The sequence below is a fragment of the Gymnogyps californianus genome, chromosome 13 (genome assembly GCF_018139145.2).
Source record: "Gymnogyps californianus isolate 813 chromosome 13, ASM1813914v2, whole genome shotgun sequence".
Classification (NCBI taxonomy): domain Eukaryota; kingdom Metazoa; phylum Chordata; class Aves; order Accipitriformes; family Cathartidae; genus Gymnogyps; species Gymnogyps californianus.
The window spans coordinates 4,736,310-4,754,280 of NC_059483.1; the positions used below are offsets into that span (position 1 = coordinate 4,736,310).

The 17,971-nt window shown below is 39.0% G+C and overlaps 1 protein-coding gene and 1 long non-coding RNA gene across 8 annotated transcripts in view; one reads left to right on the forward strand and one right to left on the reverse strand.

Moving 5' to 3' along the window:
* PDZRN3 (PDZ domain containing ring finger 3) overlaps window positions 1-17,971 on the forward strand; it is a 149,487-nt gene that overhangs the window by 112,045 nt on the left and 19,471 nt on the right. The window contains exon 1 of one of the 4 annotated variants that reach the window (XM_050904564.1): window positions 3,902-3,970. The exons of the other annotated variants lie outside the window; for them this stretch is intronic. Coding sequence (XP_050760521.1) covers window positions 3,902-3,970 — 69 coding nt within the window. Of the gene's footprint in view, window positions 1-3,901; window positions 3,971-17,971 lie in introns of those variants that run through there. 4 annotated transcript variants of the gene reach the window in all.
* LOC127021483 (uncharacterized) overlaps window positions 1-17,971 on the reverse strand; it is a 119,828-nt gene that overhangs the window by 32,146 nt on the left and 69,711 nt on the right. The gene's annotated exons all lie outside the window — the stretch shown is intronic.

A 17,971-nucleotide genomic window follows, 5' to 3' on the forward strand; every position in this document is an offset into this window, starting at 1 on the left:
CAAGCTGAGAGATTGTAGGTTGCAACTAAGACAAATACAAAAAGCAAAACCAGCCTGTGGCAGGATTCCCTCCTCACTGTCACCCACCGCCTGTCCAGGACATCCAGCTTCCCGGAGACGAGAGCAGCACCCTGCCCTTCGTGGTGGCCCATGCAGTCTGGCTGCTTTCCACCTTCTGTTCCTTGGGAATTAGCTTTATGGACACAAAAGCAAATGTCTGATAGTCAGAGCCAGGTATCTTGGTAAAAGGGATTTTGCAGACTTGGTCCCATGTAATCAGTCAGGGAGCAAGTAATCTAGATAAATGCTAATGAAAGCTCTTGCTGGCACCTTGTGTATTCAAAGGCTATTTACTATTGTTCCTGTTCAGCTGGCTCGCTAACTTCCCATTCAGTCTGGATTGCTCAGATTCAGCTGGGACCACTATAATATTCACATTACACGTGATAGAAGCCATCCACTACGCGTACATTTTGTTAAGCTCATTATCTGTGGCACACTGGCGAGACCACACATGACACATTGTTAACGCAGATGACAGATCCCGTAACGAGCTGCCTTATCTGGACAAACCAAAGGAAGCCAGTTTACCTCCACAACGTACGGCACGTATTGACAAGGGTTCCTGTAACACACTAGGCTTACATGTGTACGTATGTTATAAAGCGAGTGTAATGATACAATTAACATCCACCCCATCCCACACAGCTCAGGTGGCTCTTTCTGGCTGCCTGGGTTCAGCAGTGAGGAGCACTGAGAAGATCTCTTTGTTCTTGGTATCAGTCCTGGAACCTCACAAAGAGCAATTAGGAAGTAGAACTGGCCTCGTCAGACCTTCTGGCATCACCCACCAAACTCATTTATTGTGGAAGAAGTCTCATAAGAATTAAACTGAAAACTTGTAGCAACTTTGTACTGAGAACATGCAAACTGCAACAGCTTAAAAGCTGACCAAATCTAGCAGATTTCACAGGGACAACACAAACCGTCCCTGTGCCAAACTTCAAATTCTTGTTTCAAGTTATGTTGATACTAAAACCTTCTCAAAGAAAACATATCCAGAATTTCTTAACATGGGCAAACAATGTATTTTTTTCTGTAATCTTACTCTTGGAAATGACTGAAACGCTTCGCCTCAAGTGTATCATTAAAAGCAAAAATCAGCATTGGACAATGCTCAGAACACAAGTTTACAGCCCAAATGTTTAAAGTTTGGCAAAGTACCGTAAAAACTAGTCTGTATTAACCTGAGGCAGTGCTACCATTTCTGCCTACGAGATGAAGAGAGAAATACGAATTAGATTTCAATAATGGAAAACATCGTTGAGATAAGCGCTGGCCTGTCAGGCTAGCTTATTTACCAGAGCAACAGTGCAACAAAGCCAACTGCACCATTAAGCCACACTGTTTGGTGCTGAGCAACGTGCTTAGGCTTTGTTAGCTGGAGAATCGGAAACATCACATTTATGGGATCCCTCCACTTTTACATCAAAACAACAGTCTTCTGCTAGACTTACTCACCTGGCCTGATTTACGGATATCTTTTTGAATCAGATTATCTCATGTAGTCTATCATGTTACTATAGGAAAATAACAAATAGATGCATTTCTGTTGAAACGGGAAATGAAATACCCTGCATGTTTCTGTTTTATTTCTAATGAGATCCAGCTGCGTGCTATATCTAAAAAAGTTCCTAACTGAACTCAGCCACCTGAACTGAACAATAGCATTTAAGCAGCAACTAGTTATTTAAGAAGAAACTTAATTGCATGAAAAAAACAAAAATCATAGGCAACATTTTTGAAAATTTTACCTTAAGTTGCTTAATCAAATTACATAACAAAAATTATCTAATCAAAGCCATAAATTTTTTTTACAATGTCACTAGGGTCTTTTTTTTTTTTTTTTTTTTTTTTTTTTTTTTTTACTTAATTCAGTTATCATCATCATCTTTTCTGCTTTTAGGGGAACACTAGTTCCCTCATGCAAGAACTTTCCAGTTGTTCAAGATCCACAGCCGCTGGCTGTCAACCAACTTTGGAAAAGCCTGTAGTATGTGGTTGGCATGTCTAACCAGGGATAGCCTGAATCATTCTTCAGCTTAGGGGGCCAGCAGTAAGATCCAGGCTACCTCTGTCTTGCTCTAACCTCGCAAGTTGTACCACCATCGCAGCAGTAATCTCGTCAGAGAAACATCACAGTCACAGCACAGGGATGGAGTCCCTCCCTGCTTTCAGATGTTTGGCAGGGATTTGAAAAGATCTCCTTTCTTTCTTTTCCTGTAGGTAGGCAGACTTTGCTACCAAAACACAGTCTCAGAGTTAAGGGTCCCCTTCTTGTCCCAGTCTCTACTTAGTAAAGTTTAGTACTAAAACATGGACTACGTTTCAGTAGCTGATCATTTTAATGCAAATTGTGAGTCAGTACAATTGTAGCAATAGCTGGGTATCCTCCAAGATACCTATAGCAAGATACCTACGTACAGCGTTTGGACATAAAAGCTGCAGATGATCCTTGCACAACATTTCCATTGTCATCCACAGAAACTCGCTAAGCAAATAGTCAGAAACCAGTTAGATAACCACAGGATGAGATCCAGGCCCTCTGCCATGCAACACCTGTATCGGAATTACACCCTTGGTCTCATTCCTAGCTGTTCTGTCCTCTTCTTTATAGCAGAATGAATTGAAATAAGGATTATAAAAATGCACACCTTCTGAATGCTTAAACAACTGGAAAAAGTATGGTCAATCCAAACTCGTAACAGAAGGTAGTGTTTCTTACAGACTGGAAAATATCCATAAAGCTTATGACTTATGAGTACTTTTCTAGTTCATTGGGCAGTTCACTGATGTTTTATCCTTTACATCTGTGGCACAGGTTCAGTGTGGATCTAGGCACTCAGATACTGGACAGTCATAAATGCCATACTTATTTTATTGTTTTGGTTTTTTTTATAATCTGGTAAAGTTTATATTTTTAATATAACAAATAATACGTGAACCTGTCATTTACACTCTTCAAATACAATGAGAGTCTGTAGCATAGATGGCCATTTTTCACTTGGTATAAATATTAATCTAAAGCTAATCTATAAATATTAATCCAAGGCACTCTTTTTTTTTTTTTTTTTTTTCCTAAATCCACATACATTCACATATATTTCTTTTGCTTTGTAGCCAGGTCCTAAGGCTGCATGTAGGCTTTCAGGGACAGAGATGGCCTTTCTCTGTTGTGTTGTTCAGTCATCTCCTGCTATAAAACTGAGGCTCTCAGATGCCACCACAATATGAGAGGAAAATAAATGCTGCTAAGCATATTCAACTTTGCCACAGCCACCGCTGAGTTTTGTACCATTACATTCATTTCATTGTGACTTACGTTTAAACTGTACTTCTAGCCTGCTTAAATATGTTAAGAATTATCCTGAGGGACCATAGTAAAATGTAGTCATGTTTATTTGTAATTGCTACAAAATGGTTTACAAAATTGTTAGTGTCTTTTATTATGCCTGCTACTGAAGCACTTGCCTGTTAATTAGAGAAATTTCAGCCGTCATAGCTGGCAATTATCGCTTCTGTATCACTGTCTGTTATGAATAGTCAATGAGAGCTGATTAATATGCATGAGTAGCAGTATATAGTGTGTGCATTGGCGCACAGTGCCGCAGCCGGAGCGGAGCGGCAGAGGGAGTGCTGTGCGCTGCCAGGGAAGGAGGGAGAGCACGAAAAGAAAAGAGCACCGGTCCTCTGCAGCACCCTCCGCGATACCACTGTGACCTGTTTGGGTCCAGCCGACCCGCCTAGGGGTTTCAAGGATATCTGCATGCATGCTTGCTAACAGAGATTTCTGTGGCTGCTCTGGTGAATAAGGAAGGTTATTTCTGCCACTTATTTAAACATGGGATGCAGTTTGTGCACTCTACAGAAGCAAGAAGAACAGTACAAGTTACTGTATGAAGTTTGTCAGGTAAAGAATTAGATTTCATTTCTAAAAGCAAATGTTCTCTTTTAGGCTTGTGACCACTGTTAATGACAGGGAAAATGGAATACCAAAAACTGCTTATACAAGTGGAAATGAAACGGGGTTTGCCTTATTTGATACGTGTATGATAATGATTATGTTTTTACAATGTACCTTCCCATTCACACTTGCACAACATCAAATATTTAAACGTATGCTATTATACATCAAACTTTCTACAAAACTTTACATCACAAAATACGACTCTGTTGTTAATTTCTCCAGCATGTATTAGGTAAAATTTCTTGACAAGGGTCATGGCTTGGTCACACACTCTTTGAACAAGTTAGGAAAGACGTGCAAGGAAGGTTTTGTATCTGTTTAAGAGTACGTACAGACACTTCTTTCTGTGCAATGCATTTGTTCAGTGCTCAGGCCGCTCTTTAAGTGCCTGTTCCTGTCAATGTAAGTTTATATCTGGTTGTTGTAGTTTTTGCACCTCTGCATGTAGAAATACCAGCTAACAAATAGTTAGGTTTGACAGCAGATTAAAACTACTGCTCTACAGATCTTTATACATCAAATTACTCATATGAAGCATCTGAGAAGTTTTCTAAAAACGTGATAACACATTAACCTCTATTACAAAAATGTGACTTCCTGTTTCTGCTTTTCCTTCTGCCTGTCTCTGAAGTGTCTTACTGTCACATCTGAAGTACGATTTGGACTGAAACAGTGTGATGGAACCATGCAAAGCAATGGCTGGGGTTTAGGGATGTAACTCCTACAGATCTCTTTTGAAATAATCATAGGCAGACAGCTTATAGTTACCCTCCGAAAACATGAAGCGGGTTGTCCGTACAAACACTCCGGATAAACAGAAATTACCCAGATCCTTCAAGCTGTACTTTACCACCTTGCCATTCCTAAGGCGGTTTAGAATAAGTGACAATTACCCCCAGTCACAGGAGTGTCGGGCCGGTTGACATTTCCCAGTGCTGTCGTGTTCCGCGCTCGCCGGCAGAGGGAATTGCTCAGCGGTGCACACCAGTGAAAGAAATCCTGCGGTCCTCGCTGCGTTACCACCTGCATCTGATCCCAGATACTGATGGCACTGATGACAAAGTGAATAAAATATGTGGTTTGTATGTTATGCTAGTAGGGAAGCAATTAAATTTTAAACACATAGTTTTGATCTAATTCTTGCTCACTCACCCAAAGGACACTGATGCTTTGTGAAAGAGAAAAAAAAACTTGTGAGAGCAAATAGGAAGGCATGTTTACTGTCGTTTCTATTTATACTAACTCACTTCCACTTGCTAAGCTGCTATGCATGTGATAAGGGGAAGAATTCTAGAGAAAGGTAATCAGGTTTCTCGGACATTATTCTATACTGAGAACTAGTTTCAGATGCTGCCTGCAACAGCAGACCTGGTGCCAGGTATTGTTTGCGACTCCTCTGTTCGGATGAAGCAGTGGCTGTGGTAATAGTTGCTTATCTCGCAAGGTCGCCAAGTTTTCCTGCAGTCTGGGTTTGAGGACTATCAGTGAATCCCATTCAGAAGTGCAACAACCAGAACAAACTGAAACAGCAAGAAGTTATGAATGTTTTGATTGTTTAGGAAACTTGCACAATTTTTGTTGTGAAATGAAGGTGGCAGAGAACCTTTGCAAGTTACTAACATCTCCTAACAGATGCAGGACAACATTTTTTAAACACATGTCCTTAAAATCCGTCACAGGAACAGTCCCACTGACACCTGAGATGACTGAACTATCCGGTGCTGGCTGCAGGTGCAAATCCCTGGCAGTAGTCTGGATTTAGAAATCAACCTGCAAAGTGCTCCAGTCTTGTTTCACAGCAATGTGTGGAGCACAGTGCACAGCACTCCTGATTAACTTTAAGCATGGAAGTCCTTTGGGAAACATGGTTGGAATGCCCTCAGCTTCCACAGAAGTGAGAGGTGCATGTAATCCTATAAAACTGGGATTTCTAACATAGTAAAACCTGAATTTTTTAAGACTATAATCCCTGATTATTCCAGAACATAAATTACTGTGCAAAATTATTCTAACAGGGTACTACTTTGATTTCTCTGTTTCACGAGATAGGAGGGAGGGAATTCTATGGCTTATGGAGTACGTCCAGATAATTAAATGTCACTATAACTATAAAAATACATCCTCATGTAACCTACACATAAGAGCAATCACTTAAAATTTAACGGTGAGGGAGATGAAGAATCATTGTCATTTAAAATAACAGGATATAAAAGACAAAAGTTCCAAAATGTGCTAGCGGGAACAAATACCTCTTACACTGGTTTTATTTTGTATCATCTATGTAACCTTAGTATCACGTGATAAGATGACATTGCCATTTCTGAGAAAACTAAAAGAAGCTTTTTTTAAAGTCTGAGTTAGACAAAATTTGCATAACTTGGTTTTAGGAAATATTGAGCATTGTTACAAATAAATCCCCTTAGCCTTTTTTTTTTAAAAAAGTTCATGACTCTGAGATGTAGGAATTCAGAAAACACTTGCAGGAATTAATAATAGTACATAACTGCACTTTCTCTATTAGGCCAAGAGCTTTAGCGTGGCTGGGAAATTAATGCTTCAATAAATTACAATTCCAGAAGGTCCGGTACGTCTGGCTCTGTAAGTCCTTATAACAGAGAGCACAAAGAGGATCAAATATACCAGGGCTCAGGCTTTATCCCTTCCTCATCCATAGATAATTCAAAGAGATCCTCTTCATTAAGGGCTTTGGCACATTGCCTACAATTTCTTCTTGGGCTGCTGTGAGCTTAATGATGCAGAACAATGGTCTTCCCTCTTGTTGAACACATACCTTATTGTACCTTTAATCACATAATAAAAACCAAATTAAGGCACCTCGTCATTAAAGTCTATTGTAGCTGTGCATATCAATGCTTTGTATTACAAATACAAAGGGGACTGTGGCAGCTTGAAATCTCGATGCAGAACAGTGTCACCGACGATAAGCGTGCTTGTGGCAGCAATGTGATGCATATAATATCTTAGATGTATCCTGAGGTTTACTTCTCAGTTGCATGCAGCATAAGAAATGCAGTAATTATATGCTATTAGATTTTGGGTTTTTAGTTAAATGGAAATTTTCTTCAGAAGATTTTTAAAGGTTGTGAAAATGGAAGGAGAAGGGGGAAGAAAGAAAACCAGAAAATTGGGAGGGTGTTTTAGACCTGTTTTCCAGTTTGCCTTTCTCAATGTCATCAGCTCCTATACAAGCAATAACAGAAATAAGGGCTTTTCCCTTTGTAGGAAAATTCCTGGAGGACCAAAACGTAATCTCCATTGAAGGAAACTTAAAGAAGAACGAGTCATCTGAGATAGAGCTTTTGAGTTTGTAAAATAAAATTTAAAAAAGATTAAGACCTCAATTTAAGAAACTTTCTCAGTACCTATTTCATACTAAGCACATGTTTACACACAGTTTGGGAGGTAAGCACACACAGTGAAATAATTTCCTAAATGGACACTTAATATTTCCAAGGATAAGAACATAGAATTTTAAATCACAGATGACTCTAAACTGCATGAGCAATGCTCAGAGCTGTTCCCTGGGATTCAAGATGATGGAGTTCATCCAGTTCTCATGGTGGGAAGATATCATAAAAACAACCCATCAAAACTGGCACTTCCAGCTGAGAAATCATGCGATAAGTGAGTACGGAGACTAACCCCTTCCTCCAGGCTGTCCCTCCAGAATAAGGATAGAAACGCTGGCAGGAAACAAGCTCACATTGCCACTGCCCTTGCTTCAGATGATCCGAGGTCAGAAGATTTCTGCCTCCATGATTGTTGAGCTGGCACCTTTCACAAATACTAAAGTTCATATATAAATAAACAGTTGATGTAATGACCTTTTAGTGTTTTAGTAACTTGAAAGCCCCATTCACGTGCTCTCGGCCTGGCACGTCTCCGAGACAAGTGAAAACGACAGTGTTGGTGAAAACAATAGCGGGCAAGCTGAATTTGTCTTTTAAACTAGACTAAGATACGATGCAGCCAAGGTTATATAAGCAGCAAGGTCACCATACAAATTGCTGTGCTAATGAGAAGACAGTAGCGATGAGGAACTAACCGACATTGTATTTCATTGGCAACTTCCAGCAGCATCACTTGCGAGGAGACTATGCCTTCAGCAGAACTCACGCACAAACCAGTTGCACTGAGCTGATCAGCGATACAGTTCCCTTTGCCATTAGAATTCCATTCACATGTTTAGACTTGCAAAAATTAGACTAAAGTAATCAGTCAGTAAGAAGGCCTGATTCAAGGAAACAGTCTAACTAGACTTAAACCTACTGAGCAATGATGTTATCCTAAATCAGGGCCAAAATGAAGCTTGCCAAAATAAACATTCAGCTCAAAAAAAATTTCTAAGATTTGGGAAACAAAAATAATTGCCTCTATGCATATGCTTTTCACACCCTCAAATTTAATTGGGCAGCCAGAGAATTAGTTGGGCTACATTTCAGTAGTTTTCCATGTTAAGACCAAACTGGTTGTGCCAATTATAGTTAACTGGTCTACTTGAAATACACTGTATGGCTTCAGATACTCCGTATGTATGGTCTGTGCTGCAGCTGAAATTAAGAATAGCATTGAAGTTATATTCTGTCACTTCACTACCATTAAACTTGACCTCAGTAACAGTTGTGTACCTATCACACTTACTTCAAAGTAGGCATGTGTTTGCTTAAACAAGATGTTAATTCCAAGGGCTTTGTTCTAGACAGGGTTTTCTACTGCTGAATTAGTTCAGCTGTAGAAAAACTCTGCTTGACAGACTGGAGACTCATAATCTTCAGAAAACTGCCCTTTAATGATTGTGGCGCCTGTCTGTGGCTCAGAAGTCCCCTTTCTTAATTAGACATTTACCAGAAACTGGCAATTGAAATTTTCCTCTTCACTTGACAATGAATAATGCAATGCCCTCTATTAGAATTTCTCTGGAAGATACTCTTTATTGCATTTTAGAGGAATATTTTGGTCCTTAAAGGAACCTAAACGAGATGTGATATGAAATAAACAAAATGCCTAATGGTCACCTGTGATATAAATGGATAATTTGACCTACTGTGCACGTGAAATATCTTACTGCTTCATAATCTTCCTAAAATCTACAGTGCCTTTCATCTTTACATTGAGCAGATAAAGTGCTTAACCATAGCAGAGATTTATTTGGAATTTTTTTTAAGTGATAAATGATTGAAAAGATGAGTTTTGTAATGCTTTACACTTATACATCTGTTTAATGCTATGAAGCAGGTGGCAAGAAGTCACAAGGGAGAAGGCACTAGGGACAATCACTCTGCGCTTCACTGTCACATGTCAGACATGGGCAGGGAAAAAGGAAACATATGGAGTAATGAAAAAGTGCAGATTTAATACATGTGTTTTGTTGTGTTCATTAATAATGAAACAAAAGGTCAGGCTTCATTTTCACTAAGACAACTCTACGTTTATATGTACATTGGGATTGTTCCTTTCAGAAACTCAGTGGGTAAATGTAAGCACATCCAGCTAGCCCTTCTGAACTTGGTAGCAAGTTAGGGATTTGACAGGAGGGTGGCAGAATAAATTATATAAAATATACATAAACTTTAAATAAGACTACAATAGTCACTACTTTAAACAGTGACTGTTGAAGGAAACCTTCCTATTAACACAGTATATCTTTAGGCAAAAAGCCGAAGGCCACCATCTAAAAGAAAAATGGTAAGCATCATAGCAGTGTTTTCTTACTTGTGTCAATACAGGGATAATTCTGGACGTGGACATGTTGTAGGTGACTGGACACATTGTCCACTGGCACAGGAACCGGGCATTTCTTCATTTCATTTCTAGTTACTGAAGCTTCTTCTGGCTTTATACTGAAACACCACCTTAGCTGCGTTCAGTAGCACTCCATTTCTCAAACACTACCATCAGACTCCTTGGGAACACTTGAGAAATAAGCGTTCTGCTTCACAGAAAGTAATTGTACGATCAGACTAAAACCATATTTGGTTTATGCATTTTCATGGATCATGTGCATTTACACTGAGTAAATTAGCTCCTACGGCATCATTTTAGAGAAAGTGATCATTCATATGTTGAAAGATTACAGCTGATAAGAAAGCCTTTTTAAATTTGGCAGACTTGCTTGCAGAGTGCAACAGAAGCTCTCGTATCTGACCTGACAGCATCTGTGTAACTGCCATCAATTTTAGCCCAAAAAGGAAAATGAAGGTGGTTTTTTTTAATCAATAGCACACTAGGAGAATTCTAGGCCACGGTCAAGCAGCATGGACTGGAAGGGTAGAGTGAGGTGGTGGTGGGACTCCTACCTACACAACACCTTCTGAGGTGAGTTTTCTTCAGCCGAAAACACTGCTCTACTTCTGCAAGCAGATGGCCCAAGATGACAAAGCCTACTCTGCAGATACCAGGTAGCTACTGAAGCAGCAGGCCCTCTTATTAACGAACCCACTTAGATCTGTCACTGCTGCTGGGTTCCCAGATAGCAGCACTGGGTGGTTTTCCATCTTTTGGCACCGACTTCAATAACCCTTTTCAACACAGATTATCTTCAGAGCTATCCAGAATTGCTCTTTCCCTGTCTTAGATCACTGAGACATTTATGGAAGAAGGGAGGGTGTGGGAGGATGGACTCAAAAACTACGAACAGTGAGCAACAGTGCAGAAATGGGAATGTCATGAATTAGAACAGTCTTAAAAACAGTCTTAAAAACAGTGTCTTGGAGATCAGTGTTCAGGTTTCAGTTGTGGTGTGCTCTCATGTGGCCTCAGGTAGATCACTAACTCGTTTTGTGTTTCGTCTTCTCATCTGTACAATACTCCTTTTGTCTTTTTGCTTGGAGCAGGCTCTCCAGAGGAGGCACTGTCTTTTGTTCTGCGTTTGCATAGTCTGATATGCTACTAAAATAACATTAGTATTATTTGAAGGCCCAGTCTATACACCAACTTGTATTACTCTGATTTTAATGGAGGTATGGCGTTAAATATTGCTAGACTGTCAGCTATTTGAGCTGTAGGTGCTGGAAGGTCATAGCAGGAGAAAGCTCCCTCCAAATATATCTTACTCTTACACCATTCTCAAAGTACCCTCTGCATGCCACTGTTGGAGAAAGGCGAGTGGTCTACAGGGACTTTTGGCCTGATTCAGTACAAGAATTGGTTTCTTATGTTACTCCAATTCAGCTTAAATCCATGTAACATTACACCCTCAACTGAACAGATAAATCTTTTTATGCTGTTTACTATCACTGTGTATTATTTCAAACATAAATACAGAAATACACAGCTTTTTAAAAAGTTCTCATTCATAAAAAAAGCTGTAATTTGCTGTACTAGACGAACACATAGACATAGGTTTTGCCTCTGGGGAAGAGCACATTTGAAAAGAGCAAGAGCATTTCAATGTAACGTCACAGCAGAAGCAGCCCAAGGTGCCACACTGGAGGCATAGTGCTATAGGTGGGCAAATATAAAGAATGAGAGAAGGTGGGTAATTGCACTTGCTGAATTCTGGTCATTAGTAATTCATGATTATTTATGGCTGTCATTTGTACCTCACTCAGAAATATAATTGATTGGCTCCCTTGGGGTCATGCTACTGAAATGGCAGAGTCATTAAAAAGGGAGGGCCTGTAAACTTCTTTCTGTGTTTTATATGGACCAGGGTTATTAAGCCATGAACAGATACAGAAAAGATCGCTTTTTTAATGCTGACAAAATATGAAAAAGTATTTCTGCCCTGATATAAAGTCATTTAACATGATGAATGCATATTTAAGAAAAAAGGGCTCCAAGTAAACTTCGCTTATAGAGAAAGTACAAAAGTCTCGGAAGCCCCAGCATTAGTCTAAATCTGTTTTCATTGAAGCAAACGATAATATTCCCTGTGGTTTTATTTTGAGTCGTGATACATAGGAGCGGAGCCTGAGAATCCAACCAAAAGCAGGCACATTTTAGTATGCTCCATACAGTACTAGCGCTGCCTTATTAATACGTAAATGTGCTAATTACTAGCAGAATAAAAATTCCTTTATTTCAGGGGTCTTTCTCCCAAGATTTTCCATTTGGAAGTTAATGGTTTAGAGAACAAATGTATTCTGTACTCTTAAGTGAAGAATTTTTCTTTGGTCTTAACTATTTTGTCATGGATGGCTCACGAGGCAGAAGGGAAATGCACACACATGGAAACAGTCTATTACTAAACTGTTTTTTTGAAAAAGAGAGAGACTGTCCATATGAAGGAAATAAAAGAGGGATTAGATGGAGCTGCAAGAAGAATTAACCTGTATTTTGAACCTTCTTTCTCCAATTCCTGAGGAAAAGGGGGTTTAGAAAATAGGCTTTTTGCTGCTCTAGTTTCTATAAAAATCTTTAAAGTTCTGCTGCTTTTTCTTAATATGCAGACTTCTTAAGAACTTGCTAAAGAAGTGAATCAGACCATAAAGAGCATTTTAAATGGAGCAGAGACGTCTGTAGTCTAACAGAACTAGCATTTTTATAGCGTACTTCCCAAGGATTTGCATGAATTTCTACAAAGAAAAGCTGCTTACTCATTCTTAAGCAAAAAAGTTTTTTCTCTGTGACATTTGTGAAGCATAGAAGAACCAACAAGCCATACAACGCATACAAATGTTTACCATTCATGACATTAAACCCATATAAATCAGTCTAACTTGATGGATAGAAAAATAATTTTCTTTTACTGAAACCTTTCTAGTTTCTGTTGTGTGCCACAAACATCCAGCAAACAATGTTACACACTATTTAAGCAAAAATAAAGTACAAAATAATTATAACTACACACAGTAAACTCTTATGCGCAGGTATTTTCTGGCTTTCTCAACCTTTCAGTTAACTACTACTGCCAATGTCCAGAGTTACTTCATCTATACTATTGCAAATGATGTTTGCACATGCTTGAATGCAAAACTCCTCACCTCTAGTCATTGAGTATCCTGCCTCATTCTCTTCTGCAAACTCTTTCTAGCACAACCCTGTCCTGTTGCCCTTGCATCGCCTCTCCAGGTCTGCAGGGCTCCCAGGGGCTTGTGTGCGTGCCCCCCTTGTGAGTGCAAGTGGGAAACGGGGAATCAGTTCGAGTAACATCTTTCTTGTGTAAATAACCCAGGTGTGTAAATTCTGCTATCACAGGAAAAGAGAAAGAACAAATACTGGGTTTTCCATAAGCATTGTATCAGAAGGAAAAGAAAATAAGAATTGGTGGTAACCAGAAGGAAATTTTGTCTATGTAAACAAGTGGCACATTTTGATATACCTGCAAGTCCCCTATTTATGTCTGCCACCAACGAAGTGGCAATTAGTCAGTCTTCTCTACCCACCCAGAAAAATAAAACATGTAAATCACTTACCTTGCTAAATAATTGAACAGCAACTATTGATAAAGTGACATTTATGTAATAGCACAGCTGTGTACTGTCTTATCAAAGTATCTTCCTCATACCTCAAACAAAAATAAGAATGTGTTTTCTAGTAACAGAATACAATTCTGTCATCTCAGTCACGGCTGCAAACTCCCATTGACTTGCACGGGAGGTCGAGCTTTGTCCTCGCAGCGTGAAGGCTGGAGGGCTCCCAGCTTCCAGACCCTGCGCCAATTTTGACCTCAGGAAGATTTGGCCTGAAATTAGCATCTAAACAGTGGCGGTTAGCTCAGGAATTGCTGGAGAATACCAAACCTCTCAGCAGAATAATTGTTAAAGTAAAAGCACATATGTATGGTATAAAACAACATGAGAAAAATCTGTCCTCACAAGAGGTATTTTACTGTGACATGTATCCAGAATTAATAGAGGAAGGAGGAGATTTCAACAGGAGGGATGCCAAATGCCTCAACACAGCTCTGACAGAGAGAAGCCGTTGTATAGCCAATACCTTACACACTTGCAGCACCGTAAAAACATATGGAAAGCCATGTCCTAGCTAGGTAGTGCAAATTCTTCACAAGCCTAAAAAGACATGAGTTTTTTTTCCTGTTTTTCTTCCTTTTCTCCTTGTCGATTCACCTATCACTGTTTTGTTCTTTCTCCCTCTCTAGTGGCCATGTGTACTGTAGCATCCTATACTCTATAATATATATGCATCCAACATTAGATGATGCAGGTTCATAATATGTTGCATCTGACAAGCTACTTAGTAAGTAGCTACAAACGCAGGAGAGATTTGAAAACAGACTCAAGAATGCACTTGGGTCTTACCAACACTACCCCCAGCAAGATCCTGCTGCACATTTTTACTCTTTAATCTCCAAGGTAGCACTCAAACATTTTCCAGCCTTTTTCACGGCTCTTAGAAGCTTGAACTTAAAGTATAGTCATGTTGTATTTGTTGCTTTCACATCTCCTAACTGTCACGGGCTGTTCTTCAGCAGTTTCACCTGATGTTTAGGGTTCAACAGCGAAGTTCATCTGCTGCTTCCATTTTCAGCCAGATATAGCATATCGTCATCTTTTGTCTTTTTATTAATTTCTGTTTATTTTTCTCACCACTTCTTGGAAATAGGAATTAGTAAAAGCCCTGTGATTGAAATGAGAGTTTAAGACATCATTTCCATTTATTTGTTTGGTGGGACCTTCCATTTGGATTTGTGTCATGGCCTTTCCTGTTATACCTTGTTGCATCATCTCTCTTTTCTCAATTACAAATATACATCAGGTTTTACCTTAATTGACCATGACAGCATTTTGCTTTCCATTATCAGAGTTTGGCCATGCCGAGTGAATGCTGATGGCACGCTCGGCTTCATAACGTCTTGCTTTGCTATTGAACTCATTGCTGTTTCAGTCAGAGCCTGAACTAAGGCATTGCAAAGGCAAAACTCCAAGTGACTTTAGTGAGCATCAAATCAAGCTGAAGTGACTATTTGATTTTCATTCCAAGTATTAAAAGAAAACTTCTAGGAGACACTGACCTCCCAGACAGGGTTATGCCATGTTTATCTATAGATTTCTTGCTGCCTTTACAATGTAGATTTTAGGTAGCATGCTCTCTACAGCCTACTTTTGTGCAAAAGAATATAACATACAGTAAATACTATAAATTACTATGCATTAAAATACTAGAAATTCTATTTCATAATCATTACATAATTTCTATTTAAAAAATTCAAGCATCCCTTCTTTATTTACTGTATGGTCTTAATTCAGAGTATTTATCTCCATGTTTCATGCAGTTGCTAAGCCTACTATCTGGCTCCACCACAAATTTCATCAAGGTCCATTCAGTTTGCTTTAACTACAGCTTTCTCCATATTCAGTATATTTCCAATGCAAAGAAGGTCCAAAAGCTAAGCATTTCAACATTTTAGACAAGTTAATTTATCCATCTTTTGTGCCATGAAAGATCCCATTGTCTCTGTCACATGGCATGTAAAGTTCTTAAGAAATTATGCATATTTGTAGGTTTTGGCAGTCTTCTGAAGCATTCATATGCATGGATTTTTTTTCTGCTGTGTTATTTCAGATGTAACTATTTATAAGGAAGAATTTTGCTGAGCAAAATTCAGCAGCATTAGGAATAAAGTCTATGATTATAGAGCCAGTTTGTTTTTGCGGTGTTTTGGGGGCTTTTTTTGTTAGTTTTTTGGGGGGTTTTTTTGTTGTTGTTGTTTGTTTGTCTGTTTTAACAAAATGAAACTGTACAGATATATTTATTGGCTTTTAAGCACTGGGAATAATTGTCAGTTGTAACAAATTTTCTAAATAGAAACTAAACATCTTAATATCATCAATTTGCTAAAGTTTTGGAAGGACTCAAGATTCGCCACAAGTACTAATTCTACGTGGACACCAGAAATCAGGCCATGGAGATCATCCCAGTATATTTTTCTCCTGCATCATTTTTGTGCTACTAAAAATAAAATACCAATACCTGCTACTTTTTCTAGACAAAAAAGCAATTTAGCTCTGTTATACATAAGCAGACTTGAGAATTACTAGTTTTCATTATCCAAATATTTTAGCATTCCCATCCTCATGTCACTTCAACGGAAAATGATGTTATTGATGGGATGGGAAATACTAAAAAACCCATAATAATAACAGTACAGTGAGTTATGCTTTCATTTTACTATAATCATTGCCATCTTATCAAACCCATGATATAAAATCGTATATACATCAACTATAAATCCCTTTTTAGAATTATTTATTTACCATGCTCTGCAGAGTCCTAATATTCTGAAATGCCCAAGTGGAGATTGTTGAATACAAATACCCAGTGAAATGCGCAGTTCTGACTTGGAGCCAGCAATACAAGATGAAAGGTTCTAGCAGAGCAGCCCTGATGCCATTACTTACAGCACTTTTAACGTCCCTGCCCCCAGGTTTTCTCCAGCCCCTCAGTTAGGGCTACCCTTGTAGCCAGTGAAGCAGGACAAGATGAGCACATGCTCCTCAACAGTCTGTTTCACTGTCCAGTATCTACAGTTAAGCCACTGACGAACGGGCATTTGTGAAAACCCGCAGGTATCGGTTCTGCTGCTGCCGCTGCTGCCAGAGAGGGAACTCGGCGGCAACAGTAGGCAGGCCTACGAAATGCTGAGTCTCAACCGAAAGCCAAATGCCAGAAAGTCACAAACCTTTTCTACACAAGGTCGCCTTTGCAGGAGGAGAGGTTTTAGATTAAAATTTAGCTGGCTCTTCTCCCCAGTTCTAAAATCTGGTCTCACGTCCTTCTGCCTGGCTAGGCAGCACTTCTCTTTTTCACTGCATTATCAGCTTGTAGAAAACATAGTCAGGATACTACTTGGAAATAATTCCTGTAGTAACAATTTATGATACAGTCCAAGTACCGCCTGTTCCCTGCATGATATCAACCTGACTTTGAAGTTACGATTACTTATGTAACAATTACATATGAAAGCACAAAGAGGATGCCAGTCCACAAATTTGCAGAAATAAAGTGTCCTAAGGAACCTAAACTGAAATGCAGGCCTGTACTAAACTGTCTGCAATCCAAGTTCATTACAATATTGGGGAATAAACTGGAAAGCTATCCTTTGCATGATTTTACCAGGTTTTAGCATAAAGATGTAGAAAGCAGCTCACATGAAAAGTTTCCTGCTCGAGAGTTATTCTGAGCACATTTCTGAAAAACACACTTGCTGCAATTTAGATTCTTTTATTTTGATTGCTTGTTGGATTTAGTTGTACCAAAAAAAAATTAGGATGCACACAGTAAAATGTGCAAATTTAATTTGCAGCAAATAATAAAACTCAAACTATAATCAGCACTTCCTTTTTCCAGAGAAAACATTACACTGAACTTAATTTTACAGCTGTACAAATTGTTTTAAAGTAATCTGCTCAATTGGGCGAGTTAATGATATTTAATTTGACCAGGCCAAACTTTACATGCTATGCATTACTGTGAGCAATTGTGTTCAGGACAAGTGTTTGTGTAATGTGAATGTAATGCTAACACCTTCCATTCTCAGCTAGCCTAACAAAAAACCTGGTGTCATCACCTCTCTAAGACAAACCAAAGATGACAGCATAAAAAGCGTTATGTGCATAAGGTAATTCAGCAGGAATTTAGCCTTTTCAATCTATTCTGCACTGGAGTTAACCCTCTTTATTATCACCCAGCTTTTTGCTGTAGGCAATACGTTAAGTATGGGCTAAATTCAGTTACTGCGCTGAGTAATGTTACTCGTTCAGTTGCCCCGCTTACTTTAATGGGACTAAACATGGCATAGCACGGTGTGAACTAAGTGCAATCTGATACAAGTAAAGATAGCAGAATCTGGACATATATTTTAGAGTTTTCAGTCACATTCAAGAAGCTAATTCAAGAGTCGCCACATTAGTGTACATTTCAGACATGTACCAAAGTGATTAAATGACAAAGTAGTAGCCACCACTAATACCTGAGGCCAGACACTACTGCATCTGTGTCCAATCAAGGCAATTCATTATT